We start from the raw sequence: 20,213 nt of genomic DNA, 5'->3' as shown, positions 1-20,213 counted from the left end.
TTTAAAAAATGTAATGCTGGACTGCTGATGTGCTTGAAGCTGCCAAATGCTTTTAAAAAACAAACTCATCCACTTTAGAAATGCAATTAATCCTATTGCACAAGTCTTTTGACTCATCTGCATAAATAAGTACTTCATTAAGGCTACATCTCCTTCAGCCCAGTATGGAGATTTAGATCCAGAGCTGGCATGATGATCTCCCATTGGGATAAACTGCAAAACAGTAAACTGAAGTATCTTTATTAAACAGTAAGTAAAGCTTTATAACATATGAACCTATAAAGTCTGTCTTCTACTGTCAGATAACTGGGACATCTAGACTGGAACTATCTACTTCTACAGACTATGGGGCGATAAGCCTTTCACAGTTTCACACCTCATTTTTCTTTTTTTAAAATGAAGATATCAAGGATGCAACTGGAGACTTTCTACGTCAGAAATATTTGATTCATCGTTTAGCTATGTTTTATCAATGGTCTGAAACTTGATGCTCTGCAGAATTCACACAAGAATACCAGGCAAATGTGTTATTTTCAGATGTGCCCTAGGTGCTTACGGGGTCCTATATATCTTAAACCTGTTTAGACAGGCAGCAGACAGCAGGGCAGAGAATACTCTTTACTATGCTAAGTAAGGCTGTTGGGAGGGACTACATACTGTCACATACTCCACCCTACCTTCCGTTTGCTGTTTCCTGACATGGAAACTTCAAGGACTAAACTTGCCTTCCTGTTAACCAGGATCTTCAGTGATTGGATGGTTAACTGTATTTCTATACTGCTTTCCATTCAAATGAATCTCAAAGCAATAAATAACAATAACAGAACATAATATCACAACTACAGCAGAAATAATATATTAATGAACCATCAGTAAAATAATTACAATCTATAAATACTATTAGCAAAAAAATAAGCTAAACATCACAATTACAGCATGTCGCATTATGTGATTAACAAACATTAATAAAACATTTATAATCTAGAGGATATTAACAAAATAGTAACTAAAAATGAGCTATTATGTTCACATGCACACACACACACACACACACACACACACACGTGGGACAGCCAGTGTTTAAAGTATATTTATAGGCAACAATAAAATTGAAACAACTAATTTCTTTTCTAATTTTGTTTAACAGTCATGCCTGTATGTGTATAAGGTAAAGTAGATACTACTCAAAAGATCAATAATTCTCAGTTATGTGACAATTCAACTGCTTAAACATTTCTCATTTACATTCTGGAATGTGTACTCAAAATTCAGGCCTCTTTTAGATTACTTAAGATTTTGTTACCTGGTTTGAGCGGTTAGGTAAATAAAATGTAGACCAAATCATTCATTTAAGTTAGGGGCCCTTCCTGAGCCTGGTACCCTCCAAATGTTTTGGACTACAACTCCTATCAGTTCTGGCTAGCATGGTCAATTGTCAGACATAATGGGAGTTGTAGTTCAACAACATCTGGAGACCACCAGGTTGGGAAAATCTGCTTCAGATGTTGTTGGACCACAGCTCCCATCAGCCAGCATGGCCAATGATCAGGGATCAGCAGTCATCCAAGGGCCTTGAGGTTCCCTACCCCGGCTTTATGTACTGAGCTGTTGGTATATCCTTGCGCTTAAAAAATTAAGATGTAGAGTGACAATTCCAATTCCATAAATGAACGATGGTATAAAAATCAGACATCTTTGTGCACACTTTGGTCCTCATTTTAACTATACTGTAGATTTTTCTGTTCTTGTGGGCAGGACAAGGAATTAGGAAGGGCACTGAAGTCTAGCCTCTTCTATTTACTGACCTTTGATTCAGCAACCCATCTGTGGCACAGATTCTGAGATCTTACCAGGCATTACTCACATCCTTCCAATTATTTCTTTGCATCCGTAAGGGCTTTTGTTTAAAGTGAAACCTCCACCTAGTATCACATTCTGCGTTGTTTACTTACCGCATGCAGTTGCAACACATAGTTGCAATGCGCTCTACGTGGGGCTACCTTTGAAGGTGACCCGGAAACTACAACTAATACAGAATGCGGCAGCTAGACTGGTGACTGGGAGCGGCCGCCGAGACCATATAACACCGGTCTTGAAAGACCTACATTGGCTCCCAGTACGTTTCCGAGCACAATTCAAAGTGTTGGTGCTGACCTTTAAAGCCCTAAATGGCCTCGGTCCAGTATATCTGAAGGAGCGTCTCCTCCCCCATCGTTCTGCCCGGACACTGAGGTCCAGCTCCGAGGGCCTTCTGGCGGTTCCCTCACTGCGAGAGGCCAAGTTGCAGGGAACCAGGCAGAGGGCCTTCTCTGTGGTGGCGCCCGCCCTGTGGAATGCCCTCCCATCGGATGTCAAGGCGATGGACAACTACCTGACATTCAGAAGACATCTGAAGGCAGCCCTGTTCAGGGAAGTTTTTAATATGTGACATTTTAGTGTATTTTTTATCTCTGTTGGAAGCCGCCCAGAGTGGCTGGGGAAACCCAGCCAGATGGGCGGGGTACAAATAATAAATTATTATTATTATTATTATAGACACACACACACACACACACGGCCGTCTACATTACCTAATAACTAGTGTGCAATAAATATAATTCTTCGCTATTTTCATTGAAATACAATGTTTGCCCTGACTTTGCCCACTACAGTCAATAGATTTCTACTACAACCAATTTTATCTCTTCTTTTCTCTCCCAAGGACCCCTTCTCTCTCAACATATATGCATGCTATGCTTACAAAAGAAGAACAATATGCAATTCATAATGTACACAGCTGGTTTTGCCACTAGAGTGGTTACCAAGAAAGGGGGGGAAAACCAAACTATGGAAAATGCAATTCATGGGTGGTTTAGGGACACTGCAAACACTAGAGGCAACTGAATTAGTTTGCTTAATCTATCTTCATTTAATTTCTTTGCAAATCACCTGACCAGAATGGTGGCTACACAATGGATGCACTATGGCAACAGCTCTCTTTCGCTTCTCCTAGTACTAGAGGAACAGGAGAACGAGAGGTTATTTTCCAACATGCTCATTTCCAAAGAGCAAACGCATATGCAGATCAACATCCTTACATTTACCCATGATATCACACATTTATATTATTGGATAACTGGAAAAGATTAATTTAAAATAGAAAAAAAAAACCCCAACACATTTAAAACCTATTTAAACATATTATTAAGGAGTCAAAAATAAAACTGCCAGTATCAGCAAACCTTTACACTAATACACACACACATACACATATATATTCTGGCCACCAGTTCTAACAAGATATTGCAAGGGTAGAAAAGCTGCAGAAAAATGTGAACAAAGCAACCTAAGAGCAGGAAATGCTCCAGTGATGAAAGGTACAACGCTTGGGGCTCTTTAGTTTAGAAAACGGCATTTTCGTGCGCTGCTCTGGTTCACCAGAAGAGGCTTTGTCATGCTGGCCACATGACCTGGAAGCTGTACGCTGGCTCCCTCTGCCAATAAAGTGAGATGAGCGCCGCAACCCCAGAGTCGTCCACGACTGGACTTAACTGTCAGGGGTCCTTTACCTTTTTAAGGAGATAGAACAACAAAGTGCCATGACAGCTGATAATCAATCTGAGGGGATTTCTGGTGCTATGCTCCCAAAACTATACTGTACGGATGGTCCTTACATTTGTACAGACCTACATTTTCTTGAGACAGAGGCACATTGTGACACTACAGGCAACCCCTGATTTGTGAGGGGGTCGCGTTCCAGGTCATTGTAGAAGCCCCACCCCCTTTCCCTGCCACTTCCGGGTTCACGGTAATGCATACATGCACAATTGCACGTGCTTTGAACACATACAACGTGGTCGTTGTCTGTATCTGACTATTCCCATGTGAAGGAAATATACTTCTACAGCAAATTATTCTCCCTCCACAGAAACAAATGTGCATACTGTATTTGAAAATATCCCAGCTTGAGAAAGCAGAGTCAAAAGCACTAGACAACTGGGATGGTTAATTAGGTTCCTGAATACTCAAAAGAATGCATTCTTGTTCAATATAATCTTCCATGGACTACTATGGAATTACTGTAATATTCATGGTGCTGCAGTATCTACATGTCCCAAATAAGAATCTGTTTGAATGTGTTACCAGCTGCCTATTTACACTTCATAACTTGTATAAAGAACTTTCATCCACTTTTCCGAAGAAAGGTTATTTCAGGTGTTACTGAAAGTTCAGAACTAGCCCCATTTATATAACACTCTCCCCCCGTCAAACTTTAATGGAATATCAAAGAACAGGACTTAAGGAAGAAGCATTTTCCCCCCTTGATAAGTGCAGTCAGTATGAAGAATGTTCTGGGCTGTACTGTTCTATAGTATATTAGTGGCCATTCACTGTAACTGTTATTTCATTTCCACAGATGACTAGATATTCTATATATACAAAAGTGGAGAGCCAATTCCTCATGAAAACAGTTCAGTAACTCCTACAGTTTCCCAAATCTGAGCTACACATAATCTTTATCTTCGAAGTATAGAAAGAAATGTTGCCAGTCAACTACATATGGAATTTCTAAAACCACTATACAAAGTCAAAATGTTAACTGTGGATGATTCTTGCACAGGTAGTATCATAAAAATAAATATTAGAAATCAATGCTGCCTGCTGCAAATGATTGCTTGTCTTACTAAGAAACAATCACATTCTTTCTACCAATGTGGATCAAAGTGGGTTGGGGGGGAATGCATCAAAATGCAGTATTTCTTAAGATACTACATACAGGATTGATATTTCCAAACCAGTGGTGGGAGACCACTGAATGCAGAGGATATGGGAGTTTGTAGATAGTTGGAAACTATAGCATTAACTGGAAACTGGGTTTTTGTTTGTTTGTTTGTTTTTGGCTTCATTTGAAAAAGAAGGAGGATTTGGGTATAATTAGCACACATAGGAAGCCTAAGATGTGTAAACAGATAAATCAGAAAAAAGCTATTAAGCTGGTATTGGGCCAGAAATAAGAATGCATTTATTGATGCATGCCTGTGTCACATACATAAATCAATCAATCGTACTGCCAAATGCTTTTTGTAGTATTCATTGTTCCATCAAAATAAGCCAGTACTTCTAGTTTGTGAAATGACCTGTAAGTTCAAGTTGTTTTAATCACTATATTCCAAACTCTGCTTACCTAAAGTTTCAACAGAAGATAACTGAATTACCTCTCCTGGTTTCTTAAAATACATCCAAAATGCTTGAGCAGGGGGCTCTTGACACATTTGCCATGGCCTAGAGTTGTTATTAATATAATTCCCTTTAATGATGAACTCAAGTGGTTGGATGCTTATTGGACTGGAGTAAAACAAAGCCACTGAGAAACAACGGGGATAGGTATCTGCATACCTTGGTGAACCTTCAGGTATATAGAATTACAAAACAATGCCTGCCTACCCCCAACTCAACAAACTAAAATTCCAGAAACCACAAAATGTTGAATACTATATGTGGGGGAATATATTGGCCTACTTCAACACCTGACAGTTTTAGCATCCTGGAGGAAGGCATGGTAAGCTGGAACCCTGAACAGGAGCCCTTAATGTTAGAGGATGAGGATATACTGCAACATTTTGTACTTTATATAGTGCAGACATGTTACTTATATACAGCCATCAGGATTTCTGGTTGTCTACAGGTAACCTACAAAAAGTCAGATATTTATGCTGAATTTACTATCTAGTCAAGGAGCAGGAACCAAGGGATGGACATGACTATGTATCTGAAGGAGAATCTTGACCTCCATCTTTCAGTCTGTACACTGAGGTCCCAGGGCCTTCTGGTGGCTGCCTCACTGCGAGAAGTGAAGTTACAAGGATCAGACAGAGGGCTTTCTTGGAAGCAGAGCCTGTTCTGTGGAATGCCCTCCCATCAGCTGTCAATGAGATAAATAATTATACAAATTTTAGAAGACACCTGAAGGCAGCCTTGTATAGGGACGTTTTTGATGTTTTATTATGTTTTCATATCTGCTGGAAGCCACCCGGAGTGGCTGGAGTAACCCAGTCAGATGGATGGAGTACAAATACAACAACAACAACAACCTTTGCATGCATTTAGGTGTCATTTCAGTAAGGTTGGAGAATTGTGTGGTTACACCAAACTCAAGCCCCCCTGGAAGAGGTGGGCTTTAAAGGAACAGAGGAAGGTGACACTACTTGAGTATTCTGGAAGGGACCTCCAAGCATGCATGCTTGCAAAGCTTCCAAGCCGTGCGCATGGGATTTTTATTTATCTATACAGTCAAACCTTGGTTTTTGAACGTCTTGGCTGCCAAACGATTCGGAAGCCGAACGCTGAAAACCCAGAAGTGAATGCTTCTGAGGTGTGTTTCTCAATTTTCCCCACTGAACTTGCTGGCAGCCCTTTGACCCTCGGTTTTTGAACATTTTGGAAATCGAATGGATTTCTGGAATGGAGGTTCTACTGTATATATCTGAAATGGAGGTTCTACTATATATAGCTATATTTATGGAATTTTTATACAATTAAATTGGGGAAGACCCAAATATATGTATGTTCAGATCATTTATATAAATTCAAATAAAAGTTATTGTGGGCTGAATTTGACCATTTATAAAGGGTCTCTGAATATAGTAGCTTGCCTGTGAATTAGATCTATTTAGAAGTGTTTGAAATCAGCCAGATTTTCTTCTCAAATGTCTATATGAGGGGAAGTGAATCACACATAATACTTTAATGCCACCAATATTTCATTGGTCACAATTTAGAAAGCCATTTATTACTTTCAAGAGATTACAATAAAACTAGGATTCACCTCTTCAATCCTGATCTTTTAGCCCCTGATAAGACTGAGGAATATATTTTGACGTGAAGAAGTGCTTATGGCAAAATACGGCATTTCATGCAAAGGTCTATGCTTCTCATTTCCAGGTATGTGGCATATAAACTAAATATTGCTTCTTTAACAGCAGGACAAGTTCAGCAATAAAATGTCAAGCGGCAAATACTCAAGAGTATCTGGGAAGCAAAATACATTAAGATAAACCCAGATTGCAAGTCTACTCTATATGAAAACAGGAACCATAAGATTACCTTTTTCACAACTAAAACAAAGATATTGCTTTATCTTCATGTTCTGTTGATACTACATATTTGACTAGGTCTGTTGTATTCTCCAAGGGCTGTAGCCTGCAGACAAAAGGAGGCATGTAGGGTTCCTCTCTCAATACTCAACTTTTGTTTAAATAAAGTAAGATTGAAATCCTATATGCATGCACCTGGGAGCAGAGGTGGCTTGCCTGATGGGGCAGGGCAACAATGCTGGCTTGCCACACACCACTTGTAAGTGCGGGGTGGCAGCAGGGAGGTCAGCATAGTGCAAGTGCACCAGTGGGAGAGCCTGAACCCTGCTGATATTCCCATTCCTTTCCCCTCTGCCTCCCAGTAAGCAGCAGTGGCTCCACCCACAAGGTGATCCACTTCTGCCTGCGAGTAAGTCCCACTGAACTCAATGGGGTTTACTTCTGAGTAGGCATGAATAAGACTGCAATGCAAGTCTCTCTCACTTTGATACAGTGGTACCTTGGTTTACGAACTTAATCTGTTCCGGTAGTCCGTTCCTAAACCAAAACCGTTCTTAAACCGAGGTGCGCTTTCCCTAATGAGGCCTCCCGCTGCCAGTGCCCTTCCATCGTTCGGATTCCGTTCTTAGACCGAGGTAGAGTTCTCAAACCGGGACACTACTTCCAGTTTTGCGGGGTTCATATACTGAATAGTTCGTAAACAGGGCTGTTCTTAAACCGAGGTACCACTGTATAGGGAAAAACATGTATAGGCAGTATTTGATAGAAATTATGAGAAAACACTAGGCATTATTATTATTATTATTATTATTATTATTATTAATTATTGTATTCAATGTACTGTATTTTGCGCCCCATAGGACGCACCTAGTTTTTTGGGGGGGGAATAAAGAAAAAAAAAATATTCCCCCCCAGGTGCGGGGCTGGAAGAACCAGGTTGGGGAACAGCGGGAAGGCGCGCTCCGCCTCCCCACTGTCCCCCGAGCTTGTGGGGCTGGCGATGGGGAGAAGTGCGCTGAGCCCGGGACTGCAGGCAGCTCTGCGCAACCGTCGGAGCCGGTCTCCCGAGGGTTGTGCAGAGCTTCCTGAAGCCTGGAGAGCGAGAGGGGTCGGAGTGCACCGACCCCTCTCGCTCTCCAGGCTTCAGCAAAAGCCTGAATTCACCCCATAGGACGCACACACATTTCCCTTCATTTTTGGAGGGGAAAAGGTGCGTCCTATAGGGCGAAAAATACGGCAATCAACATGCTAGGTTACCCTCGTTTATGTTGTGGCTGTTCGGCAATGATTCTCCATCCCCTAAAGGCCCCTCCTCACCAGCGTTTCCTAATACAGGTCTGCATTCCCATTGATTTTGTAGCAGACAAAGCAAGCAAAGCTCTGGTTATTATTAACTGGCATTGTACTCTAAAACAAAATCACATAAAAACATCACTTATGTTTTCTGCAGTATTATGCAAGATACATATTTTAGCTATAAATAAAATTAAGTAATTGATATGAGGCAGACCACTTGACTCAGCAGACTGGAAGAGTAATGCTGCTGGTTTTACTATGCACTCAGATTATTGGCACACATAACTAGGGGGTGAGAGGGAAGAGAGATTGCTGGCAAAGCTTTACCCCTTTAGCTGCATCCAGTAAAGAAATTTCAGGTATAGGGAATGAACAAAAGACTAAGCATTTCAAGAGTTAACAGTGTTGGTTCATTACATACAGTATAGATGGGAAGTCTTCTACATATACTTTTGTGCTGAACTGTGTGGCTGAACTGAATAAACTGAGGCAGCAATAGATAGGTAAACATGAATCAGCTTGAAGTCTGTGCTAACAAGCTACACAGATAAAAGTCAATAATATTGCTCCTGAATTAAAACTGTCTATTGTAGAGGTTCTCAAACTATGGTCTGTGGGCTTCATTCAGGTAGAAGATAGACTGGGGAACAGCTGAGAATATCTGTACTTGGCTCTGACAATGGAGACAGAGGTATTTTGATTAGGACCAGATATGTCGAACAGGCTAACAACTGGCCTAGGCTGGGATTTATGGATCAATCAAAATAGCTCAATTGGTAGAGCATGAGACTCAATCTCAGGGTTGTGGGTTTAAGCCCCATGTTGAGCAAAAATATTCCTGCATTACAGGAATATGGACTAAATGACCCTCATGGTCTCTTCCAGCTCTACAATCCTGTGGTTCTAGTTTACATGTGTTCTTTCATAAAGCCATTCTACCCCATTTCCACATTAATCTGCAACCTTTAAAAAAAAAACCTCACAAAATTGTATTAAAATATATCTTTTATCTAAATGTATGTATTTCCAAATGTATTGCTGACATATATTTTAAAATATGCATTTTAACACACCAGTACATTTTTTTCAGTCAAGAATTCTACTGCAAAAATTGGAAAGGTGAATTCTTTTGGGAGGTGCAGATCACAACTAGCCTAGGGACCATGATTTTCATTGTTTTGATGATGGTAATGATGGTAATGATGGCACTGAATAACAAGAAGTTTATAAAGAGATCTCCTGAGATCTCCAGCAATGATCATGTGGTCCATGAAAAATGGTTGAGAACTGCTGCTGAATTTAAATTATAAAAAAGAAACCAGCAAAAAAAAATAAAATTAAATCAAAGTACTTTGCAAGAACAATACATTTCCTAGCATTCCCAATCACAGTGAATGTGAGGCACTTCATTGCACAGATGTTAACAAAATCATTTTTCTAGAAGTCATGACCTGAAAAATGTAGTGTATGAGCACTATCAGCAATACAAGCTTTCAATCATAGATGAACCATCATACAATTATAGATCACACCAGGGCAGTTCTCTCTGGTGTAGAAATCTTACAAGTTTTATCACAGCATCATAAATAATGCTATCTTATTTTGGCTCCTAATTAAATATCTATAGTCAATTTTAATTAACTGATTGCAATCAATTATCCTTGCCTCTAGATGTTGGATTAAATTACTAATACAAAAAAAAAAATCACATCAAAGACTATGCAAAGTTATATGCACACTGAAGTATTTACCTGAAAATGGTACTAAGGCTAAAGAACAAATGTTCTTAAGAATTAGAAGAAACCAGAATATACTGAATATACTGAAAGGTATTGTTAAGATAAGAGATAAAGTACCTGTCCCCAAAGTTTGATTTTAAAGTCCCTTCCCCATTTATGTGCAAGACATGTGTCCCAAATCTATAAACATTTGCCAAAACCATAAAACTTAACTCCACTACAAAATTATCTTGAACAAAAGTGACTTCCTGAGCTAAACGCCATCAGAATGTAAAAGCCACTTTACTCCTGCTCATGGTTATTTCCTATGAAATCCATGCACATCTTGCTTTCCCTGCTATTGTTTTGTACACAGTCTTCACTAGGTAGTACTTCTATAGAAGAAGAGTCCCCTTTAAAGTCAACTCTTTATGTAAATTTTGGGATCGAATCCACAACATTGTCTTGCTGTACAAGCAAGTCCCCAGCCACCGCAAATTCCAGGGTGGTGGTCCAGAAATTACATGGGCTTCCTGCTTCCTGTAGCTAAGAGGAGCTGCTCAAAAGTTCCCATTGGGGAGCAGCAAACCAGGATACCCTACACCATGGATGGGTGCTATTGGCTGGGCTAAAGGGTGTACTGATTAAGTGTTCTGTAGTGATGAGGCACTGTTGTAGACTGGACCTAATAAAATACTAATCTGAGGTCCAAAAGTCTTTATTTAGAAAGATATACAGTCTTCTTAATCACCAAACTCTATATATAGATAATTAAATTATATGCCTGGGTAAGCTTGCAGAAATAAAACTGTGTTCAGCCTGTTTCTACCTAGAACAGTATAGTATGTCTATAGGCAATGAGTTCCAAAACATGAACCACTAAAAGATTTGCAGAATGAACATTACATGGCCCTTGTATAATGATGCATAGGACTACACAGATTAATGTTAGAGTGTTTTGAAAAGTAACTATTCTCTATGCAGTTCTGGAACCTAAGTGGTTAGCATACCTCAGGAAATACTTTTTATTTATTCAATTTATATTCCAACCTTCCTTCCAAAGGAGCCAAGGGAGGTACTTCCCTTTCCTCACCAGGGGTTATGCCAAGGCGGGAGTTGGGATCAAGTCAGCAATAATTCACAAGGTGTCAGTGAAGTTCACTCTTTATTCAAAGAAACAAAACAGCTCAGGTCTAGTGATCACAACAACTCTTCCCAGCATGTCTTGCCTCAATGAGACAGTTCTCACTGCTCTCTAAGTTCCCTCCTCCCCCAGCAACCTTTGGCTCCTTTGTTCTGTCTTTCTTTGCTCTGCCTTCTTCATGTCTTCAGCCCTCGTTGGTTGCAGCAGGATGAGGACATTCCCTGACTTCTTCAGCAGCCTGACTCATCTCTGTCTCCTGTCTCCCCATCCTCCTCCTGTCTCTGATTCTGGATTTATCTCTGCCACAGTCCCTTCCTGCTCTTCTTACCTCTTCAGCTTCCAACACCTCCTCCTCCCAGTCTGCCCCCTCTTCTCCCTATGACCACTCATTGTTGTCCTGCTATCAGTCCCCTGGCTCTGAGCCTTCTTCCCTTGGGGGCTCCCCAGCTGGTGCCTCCCATTCCTCCTCTGCATCCAGCCAAGTCCATGACAGGTTATTCAGTAATTAAACCAGCCAGAGAGCTATTTTCCCATAGTGGCACCAATACTTTGGAATGCCCTCCCTAATGTGACCCACTAAATTACCACTTTAAGCTATAAATCAAAACTTTTATTTATTGCAAAGCCTTTTAGGGCCATGGAATTTATTGATTTTAATTACTTTAATGAAGTCTATCATTTCAAGAGTTTAAAAATTGTATTATTAGAAGATGATGTATTGGTTTTGTTATTTTATTTTTTGATTTTGTATGTTTACATTTTACTGGAAGCTGCTCAGAGCGCCTTTGGTGCAAAAACAAGGGGGGAAATGTAAATCTTAATAATACATGCTATCATCTACTTCAGAAGAACTATGTACATGAAGGATGTTACAAACGTTGTTTTATCACTGAAGTATCAGTGCCTTATTTTTATCTTTAATCACGGGTCAACTGGAAATGTTGACATGCTCCATCAATACAAATAAGATTTTAGGCAACAACACCTCAAAAGGGTTAGGATTGTGAGCACAGGCTATACTGCTTTAAGAGCTGTGAAAACTTGCTGCATTATATCTTCCAAGAAAACATATTGGTGGAATGATAGTCTATGGAAAACTTCTATATTAATGTCTTTAAAGGAAGATTGCCTTTTCATAATTTTCCATTTGTGGATTTATGGTTTTTATTTTTTTATCACCACAGTTTAAATGGCATCTTCCATTATCTTCTAGAGGCACCAGACTTCTTCAGAATCCCTCACCTAGCAATTACGTTATTGCAGATCTTGCCCGTCTGCCAGATCCTACAAGCTGCTGCAGTTTGGCATTTCCCTTCCATTGCATAACATTCATAGTTTGTTTGTTTTTTAATTGCATGCATTACAGACTCTATCTGGGATGTTCATAGGGTATTTTTTATTTGCAGAACAATACCAGGTAAAACTGCAAACCGTAATAGCCATTACGATAGAAAGCATCTGCGTACAACTACAGAGAATTAATAACCTTATATTGTCATTGTAATGGCAATGTAATTCTATTTGGAACAGAGGAGAATATGGTACTTTGGGGGAGGGGAGGGGGAAACTAGTAAAATGGAATTGCAGTCAAAGTATGACACTGCACCAAACCTCCTGGTGACAGCACTGTTTCTTTTAAAGAGCTCACCATCTGTTTAGGGGGAAAGTTTTTACAAAATGGAGTGGTTAAACTGCTGGATATCAGATACTCAATACCTGTGACTGTTGCATCCCTGTCCTGCTTGTGGGCTTCCCATAAGCATCTGGTTGGCCACTGTGAGAACAGGATGGTGGAACTACATGCAGGACTCTTCTTCCACTCTTAGTCATGTCATCTGTTCTCAACTGTGAAATGTGCAGGTACCCAATATGCAGGCAAACACCACCAACTAGCTTCAGTCAGTGGTCTAACTCACGTGCAAGGTGAGAAAGAAAGGGCGGCTTACTGCGAATGAGCGGCATAGCTGGTGCACACTGCTCAGCTGGGTCTACTTTGCTGCTCCCTTTCTGGAGCTGGGAAGCGAATCGCAGAGCAGCTGCAAGCCAGTGTTTACGCTTTCTTTATTCTAAGCACGCCACATACGGTAAGCCAAGAACAAACATTTCTTTCAGAACATGGCTTGCCATTATGTGCAAACTGGGAGAGGGGCATTAACAATCCAGTTTTAGACTTACTCCTCATGCCTAGTGTGTCCAACTAGAAGTTCGTTCCTGATGAGCTTGCAGGGAAATGCTGCTTGAATGAGCTGGCAAATGCTGGACTTAGCTGGACATATGCCAGTGACCTGGGAAGGAGAATGTTCCCTCCTGTGCAGTAGTCCCTTCCTAGCTTGGCAATTCGCACCAGGTAAAGCATTTATGCTGAGACAAGTATATGTTCCACAGAATGAATTTACAGTTTTCCTATCTACATTAACACACACACACGATTTTTTTTCTTGGCTATAATGTATGCCAATTCATTATAGAAAGATACTGTCTTCAAGTCCCCAAGAGCTTACCTCTCTTTTTGAATTATAGATATTTAAATGGATTTAGAGAACATTTGTTCTTTAGCTTTAGTACCATTTTCGGGTAAATACTCCCGTGGGCATATAACTTTGCATGGTATCTGAGTCTTTGATGTGATTTAGAGAATCAAATGCTGCTCTTTACATATGGATGTCTCTGGCAGTCCTAAATGGTATTTTCTGATTGCCAACTTTGGTATGGATTCTGCCTCTGGATCATTAATAACTTGACATGTAGAAATTCAAGTGATGGGGAAAGCCTCATTTGCCCATTTTCATTCCATGAAAATCCTCCCCTAATTTATACATATCAAACTTCTGTTCAAAGCACAAGAGCAGGCATAGTAAAGGCATTGGGGGGGGGGTCACCATGCCTTCAATATTGGTGGAGCTAAAACACACACTTTATTTTATTTTTAAAGTACTATGGGTCAGTTTCTTAGTATCCTTACAGCTAACTCACTACTCATCAAATTGTAAAACACTGATATGCTCAGTTCTGAAACATGTTCTAAACAAGCTACAAAGAAATCCAACAGTATCAACAACACAATGCTGGTATTAGTACCAAAAAGGGGTGGGAGTGGGGAGACAGAAGGTTATCTTCCAAAATGAGAAGAAACAGATTAAGTTATCTCTCACAAACCATTTAATAATAACAAATGTTATGTTGCTATTCGAAGAGTTCTAACCAAGTTATTTCTGGTATGTTCCATGTATGAAAAAAGCCACCGCATTGTCCAGGATACTGGTTAGCTGAAACAGCTATTTCATCAAGAGCATCTGTCATGGCAGATGGCCAATTCCCCCCCACCCCACCTCGCCAAATCAGTCTTTAAACAGCAAGAAGCCACACATTTTTAGCTAGCACTTGAAAATATAAATTTGCAAGTCTAAACCTATAAACAAGTATTTTTGTTCCCCAATTAGAAAACACTGTCTACAAGTGTAACAAATGCATTTTTCCTCTTAAACCTACTCTTCAAAAAATAACTGATGAGATGGTAAACCTGTGTCTAAGTGGTACTGCTTCAGGCTACATGTGCTGGCTCCCCTGCAAAATATATACATTCATATGCTTAGAAAGCCAGAAGATCAGGGAGGAGACTAGTTTGGAACCCTCTGCACTAATGTTATGAAGTCCCAGTCCTACCTTGTAGATGTAAAGGACAGGCCATTTCTAAACAAAGCATGCACTCTATCATGCTCTATTTTGGTGTTGTGTGGAAGACAATATGAAGAAGTGAAATAAACTAAAGTGATACAGGGGAGACACATGCCTCCCACTGCATTTGTTGGTGAAAACTGGGCCTGAGAAGCTTCGAGATGGAAAAAGAGCATTATAAACATTAAGAACAGGGGAAAGAAATACTTCAGTACCAGCTACTACAGTGTTGATGGCTGGGTTTGTTACCCATGCTGATTTAGCAGCAATTGCTATAGGCACTGGCAAAGTCCCTGCGTGAATTATAAGCGGCAGGTGCACTGATTGAACATGACAGTCAGTCACAAAAGCCTCCACATAGAAGCGCCTTTCATATTACTCATAAGAGCAGGATTCATGTCATACCCTGCAGACTTTCTCTGTACATATGTATAATGACTGCAAACAATATCTGTATCTGTTTTGTCTTTCCATTATTTGAGTATGACATATGCAGTTTACAGATCCAAATATAAAGGCATAAAGATGCCAGGATACAGAGAGGGCAAATTATAAAACCATCTGTCAAACTCAAAAGGTATCAAGCTGATTAAAGTGGATTAAGAAAGAAACTGTAATGCTGCCAGTATATAACTGGATGGCAAGGTAACATCTCCAGTTTCTGCAACAGAAGTATAAAACCTTATCCTGGAACCCAATCTTCCCTCATTGCCATAGTTATAACCAAATTATCTCCCACAACACCTTTTCAAGGCCAAAGACACAGAATATAGCACCTTCCCCTGGAAATTCTGTTCCCCCAGACTAGAAGCAAAAATTAGCACATGATTCATAAAGTGCAAGACATTTTGCGTATATGACAACAACAACAATAATAAAAATAATTTTAAAATTACAGTACCTCACAGTAAAATCATAGGAACAGGAAGCTAATACAGTAGTATGAAATGGTGAAAACTACAAAGAGATAAAGATACATATATTAACAGCACAAATATAGGAGAGAGATATATAAGTTAACTAAGAAGAGAATTTTGTAAAGGGTCATTATAAAGTATATTACTCAGTACAAAGACTGCTTTAAAGTTACCAGCTTCTATTTTATTACACAGTAGAAGCACCCAACAGCTCTACCATAAATTAAGTTCTCAACTCCATTTAAAATCCCTTACATGACAGTCACCCAAGGTGGCTATTACATTTTCCCTTGGGCTGCAGAATGAGCATGAGTTCTCAACCTATGAATGGTCAAAGTGTTTAAATGCTCATCCCAATTCAGCAGCAGTATCCTTTTCCATTCTGTATCATTTCACAGAACATTTAAGAGAGAGATATACTCTATACTGCTACTCTATACAAGGCCATATTTTCTTCCAATACCCTCTTTTAATTTAATTACTATTATTAAGAAAACTGGATTCAAGCTTGAAATCTGGCAACAGCACAAGAGTCTCATAATTTCACCCATAAGGGAGAGTAGATATATTATTATAGTCCTTGGCAGACACAGTGGGGATGAAACAAAGGCTGCGGCAAAGATAGGAGCCAAGAGCCAAACTCTGTCAACCTCATTTCTGGCTCTTACACAATTAAAACTGTAACTCATCATTTTCAAGCACGTCAATGGTGAAAAATAATAATTTTCATTCTCCTCACCACTGCCACCCAGCAAAGTTTATAGTCCTAATATCCTTTCATCTCTCTCTCTTGTTTTAAACAAGTAGCAAGAACTTCCAAAAGATATCTGAAATAAGTTCTATATTTCATCATAGCAACCACTTCAGCATACTATCTGAAAGTATCAACAAAAAAAGTGCACTTTAGCCACAAGATGGAAGCAAGGGACTTCTTTGCACAATCACCCACTGAAGTGGCTGTGGTCCAAAGAGTTACTTAGGAATACCCAAAGGGTAGGCAAGCCCAATGGGAGTGGTGTGGTTTTTCTTCTGAAGAGCAGATTCAGAGGGGACCTTCTGGGCCAAGGTGCCCTGTCTATGGAATGTGCTCCCCAGTGCAGAACTAGGCCCAAAAATGGAGCCAGGTTACTGCCAGACTTTAATCATAAAAGTGATTCCAAAACAAATGTTTAACGGGTGTCTGTGCATTCATTAACTCCATTACACAGACTGCCTATGTTAGTGATATATGTACAGTAAACTAGAAATCTAATAATATTTTTTTTAAAAAAACTTACTTTGAGTCTTCTTATAGCATATGTATGCCCAAAGAGCTTGAATACTGGCTGTCGGATGTTCCTCAAATCCCAGCCTTTCAAACTGCAGTCAACAGCACCTGATACCAGCAAGTTCTGGTAATTTAATAAAATGTAGAATGGGTTAAAGTAAATATATGTGTAGCTTTCAAATGCTAAACTTAAAGAACAGTTGTTAACAGTACAATCCTATAATGTCTCCTCAGAAGTAAGCCCTATTGAGTTCATTTTTTTTATATACTGCATAATTCTTAGAGGCTTACAATTTACTACACCAAGGTGTTGTACAAAAATGGGAAAATAGATCAAATAAAAGCAATATAATGTCACAGAACAATATAAACCAAGATTCACTCGGGCACAATGTTAGCTGGGACAGAAATTAACAATACTAATCCTAATCAGTGGGACTTCCAGGAAAATGTGTATAGGAGTACAGCCTCAGACAAATACTGGTATCAATCTAGAGTTGACAGACAGTATACATGATTGAGAGAAATGCTTTAAATACTAGAGCAGTGTTCTTCAACCAGGCGTACACACCAAGGGGGTGTGTTTGTCAGTGTTTCCAAAAATATGTGTAAGATAAGTAAAAAATTAAAAGATCAATCCACAGCTAAAGTTGAAGTCAGTTAGTTTAAATCAATATCCATATTCTGTTTTCCTTGCCTTTATTCATTCTGCCTCTATATCCCCATTACTTTTAATGTAAATGTGCAATTTTATTCGTGGGCTCCCTTCATGGAATATGTGTCTATTTTGTCATTACTAACAGCTAACACTGCTGAAAAATTTGAGAAGGTTTATGAACTTTATATAGCATTACAAATAGGTAGGCAACAGGTAATGTTTAGTCTATTGTCAAAGTAACACTGAACTTATATATGATTAAAATAAGACTTATGCATCCAGGTAGAATTTTTCTAAATTGTAGCCTATTGGATGCTACTTGGATGCACATGTTCAGACAATGAACAACAACCAACAGGAATGCCAATGAAACCAAGATGTCAATCGCACAAACTCTTAATTCTAGAATCAATACAAGGACACCTCTTTGGAAGGGCAATGATCAACACTTATGCATAAGGAGTTCAATCTCCTCCTACCATAATGATGTCATTACAACATCATATGATTGACAGGTTGTCAAAGTTGCGCAGTTGTCAAAGTTGGCCTGCAGTGTGGGGCAGATATAGATCTGGCCCGCTAGGCCAAAAAACGTTCCTCACCCTGATAATGGTGTTCTTCTGGTTCTCTCATAGGGGTATTAATTAAACAAGTAGCAAATTAAGGATAACAATAGAGAAGTTAAATATTCATTTTTTGTAAACTAATATTGATAGTGGCATTTTAAAAGGGGAGAGCAATTTTAAAGTAAGAGTTAAGCAAGTGCTTATGTCTCTCCCAGTGAAATCTGTCCAAAGTACTTAACTTTAGCAAGTTCCTTGTCTATACATTACCAAGCCAGCCAGAAACATGACCACTGAAAGTTTAGAAATATATTATTTCCAGCTATCATACCTGATCATACTTGCACCAATCACAACTTAAAATTTCTGCCTGGTGAGCAGGAATGATCACTGGGGGTCTTGGCGATTTTGCATCCCAAATTCTTAAAGTCTGGTCACCTGAAATAGAAGCACTAAAAAGTAATGCTTTTCCTGTTTCCAATACATATCCACTCAATTCTTCATATAATCACAATGGTGAAGCTTTTTAGCTTGCACCTAGGAAAGCTTACAAATCAAACACCACATGCAAAATAAAAATGAATAAGAAAGCTACAAGATGGAATTAACAACAGTAATTCTACATTTAAAAAACAACCAGTGCAAGATTCAGCCTCGTTTCGCATTGTTTGTATTTATTCCTTGTTTTGGTATGCATTTTTTGTTTGTAAGGATATATGATTTGGTCAATATCAACAACCTGTGTATCATTTTTTAAATCCGCTAAGTAATTATAATTTTGTTAAAAATAAAAGCCATACCAACTACTATTGGCCCAACGGACACCCTCAAAATGGTTCACAGTATAGACAGTAAATGCACAACTGCAACATCAAAACATACAGTAGAGAATCCAAATTCAGTTAGAACTCAGTTATATCAACCACTTGCTTAAACATTAGACTACTCCAATTGCTCTACAAATATTTATAAAATTTCCTTGCCCAGCACCATTTATCCTTGCCCGCTGCCCAGCTCTAGAACCAATCTAATCTATAACACACAGAGATGTATATGCAATGAGTGCCTCCCTGTTCAATAAAAGGAAACTGGGCACAGGCCTGTTTTGCTGCAACAGTATCAAAGAATGGTTTTCCCTTAAAAGAGCATAAATGACAATAGGAACCCAATTCAACTAAAACTTCTAACCAGTGATAAGCATAAGTGTTATGTAGTGGTAAAGAACGGTCAAGGGCTTATTAAAACAAGCTGGTGATCTGCCTTCATCTATAGAACTGTACCCCTACTACTTTGGACTCCATGGCTCAAAACCCCTGTTGCTGCTTCAAAACCTATTTGTTCTGCCTTGTATTTTCATCTTTATCCCAGTGATATAACCTAAGTAGCTGCTGTGTATCAACTCAGACCATTGGTCCATCTAACTCACTATTGCTGACACAGCCTGGCAGCTGTTCTCCTGGGTTTCAGGCAAGGATCTCTCCCATACTTACCTGGAGATGCCAAGGATTGAATCTGGGACCTTTTTGCATACAAAGCACATGCTCCTCCGGTGAGCTACAGCCCTTTCCCAGCTGCAATGCAAGTATTTCCCAATATTGGTACTGAACATGTTCACCGATCCCGTTGCACCACAATGCTGCTATTAAGATTTCATTTTGTGTGATAAATGACATGACTCTGGGCAATATCTATGTTATAAATCCTGATTTTAAAAAGTAACAAGGATTAAAAATTAAAAATGGGAAAAAATATATGAGAGGATAAAGTAGTGACTGGTTAACCAATGGCAAAAATTAGAAAAAAGTAAAGCTCAGAAATGATTCTGTAGCTGAGGGTTCAGAAAAGTCTGAAGAAGTGAGACTGCCAGATGGAAGTGGGAGGTTGTTTCAGCCACTGGGAACA

General features: G+C 39.3%; 1 protein-coding gene and 1 long non-coding RNA gene across 2 annotated transcripts in view; both read right to left on the bottom strand.

The window, feature by feature from the left end:
• Positions 1 to 20,213, bottom strand: part of PEX7 (peroxisomal biogenesis factor 7) — a 52,667-nt gene that overhangs the window by 8,426 nt on the left and 24,028 nt on the right. The window contains exons 6-8 of the mRNA XM_081855372.1: positions 18,643 to 18,749; positions 17,101 to 17,214; positions 15,808 to 15,863 (exon numbers count right to left, since the gene is read on the bottom strand). Of these exons, the coding sequence (XP_081711498.1) occupies positions 15,808 to 15,863; positions 17,101 to 17,214; positions 18,643 to 18,749 (277 nt within the window). The remainder of the gene's footprint in view (positions 1 to 15,807; positions 15,864 to 17,100; positions 17,215 to 18,642; positions 18,750 to 20,213) is intronic.
• Positions 1,035 to 2,644, bottom strand: LOC309338304. Its single transcript, XR_014154856.1, has 2 exons — positions 2,546 to 2,644; positions 1,035 to 1,984 (listed from the first exon to the last, which is right to left on the bottom strand). It is a non-coding gene; the product is annotated as an uncharacterized lncRNA (long non-coding RNA).

The sequence above is a fragment of the Podarcis erhardii genome, assembly GCF_964252035.2.
Source record: "Podarcis erhardii genome assembly, chromosome: 3".
NCBI lineage: Eukaryota > Metazoa > Chordata > Lepidosauria > Squamata > Lacertidae > Podarcis > Podarcis erhardii.
The sequence above is the reverse complement of the archived record's forward strand: the minus strand, read 5'-3'. Positions and strand labels throughout refer to the sequence as shown.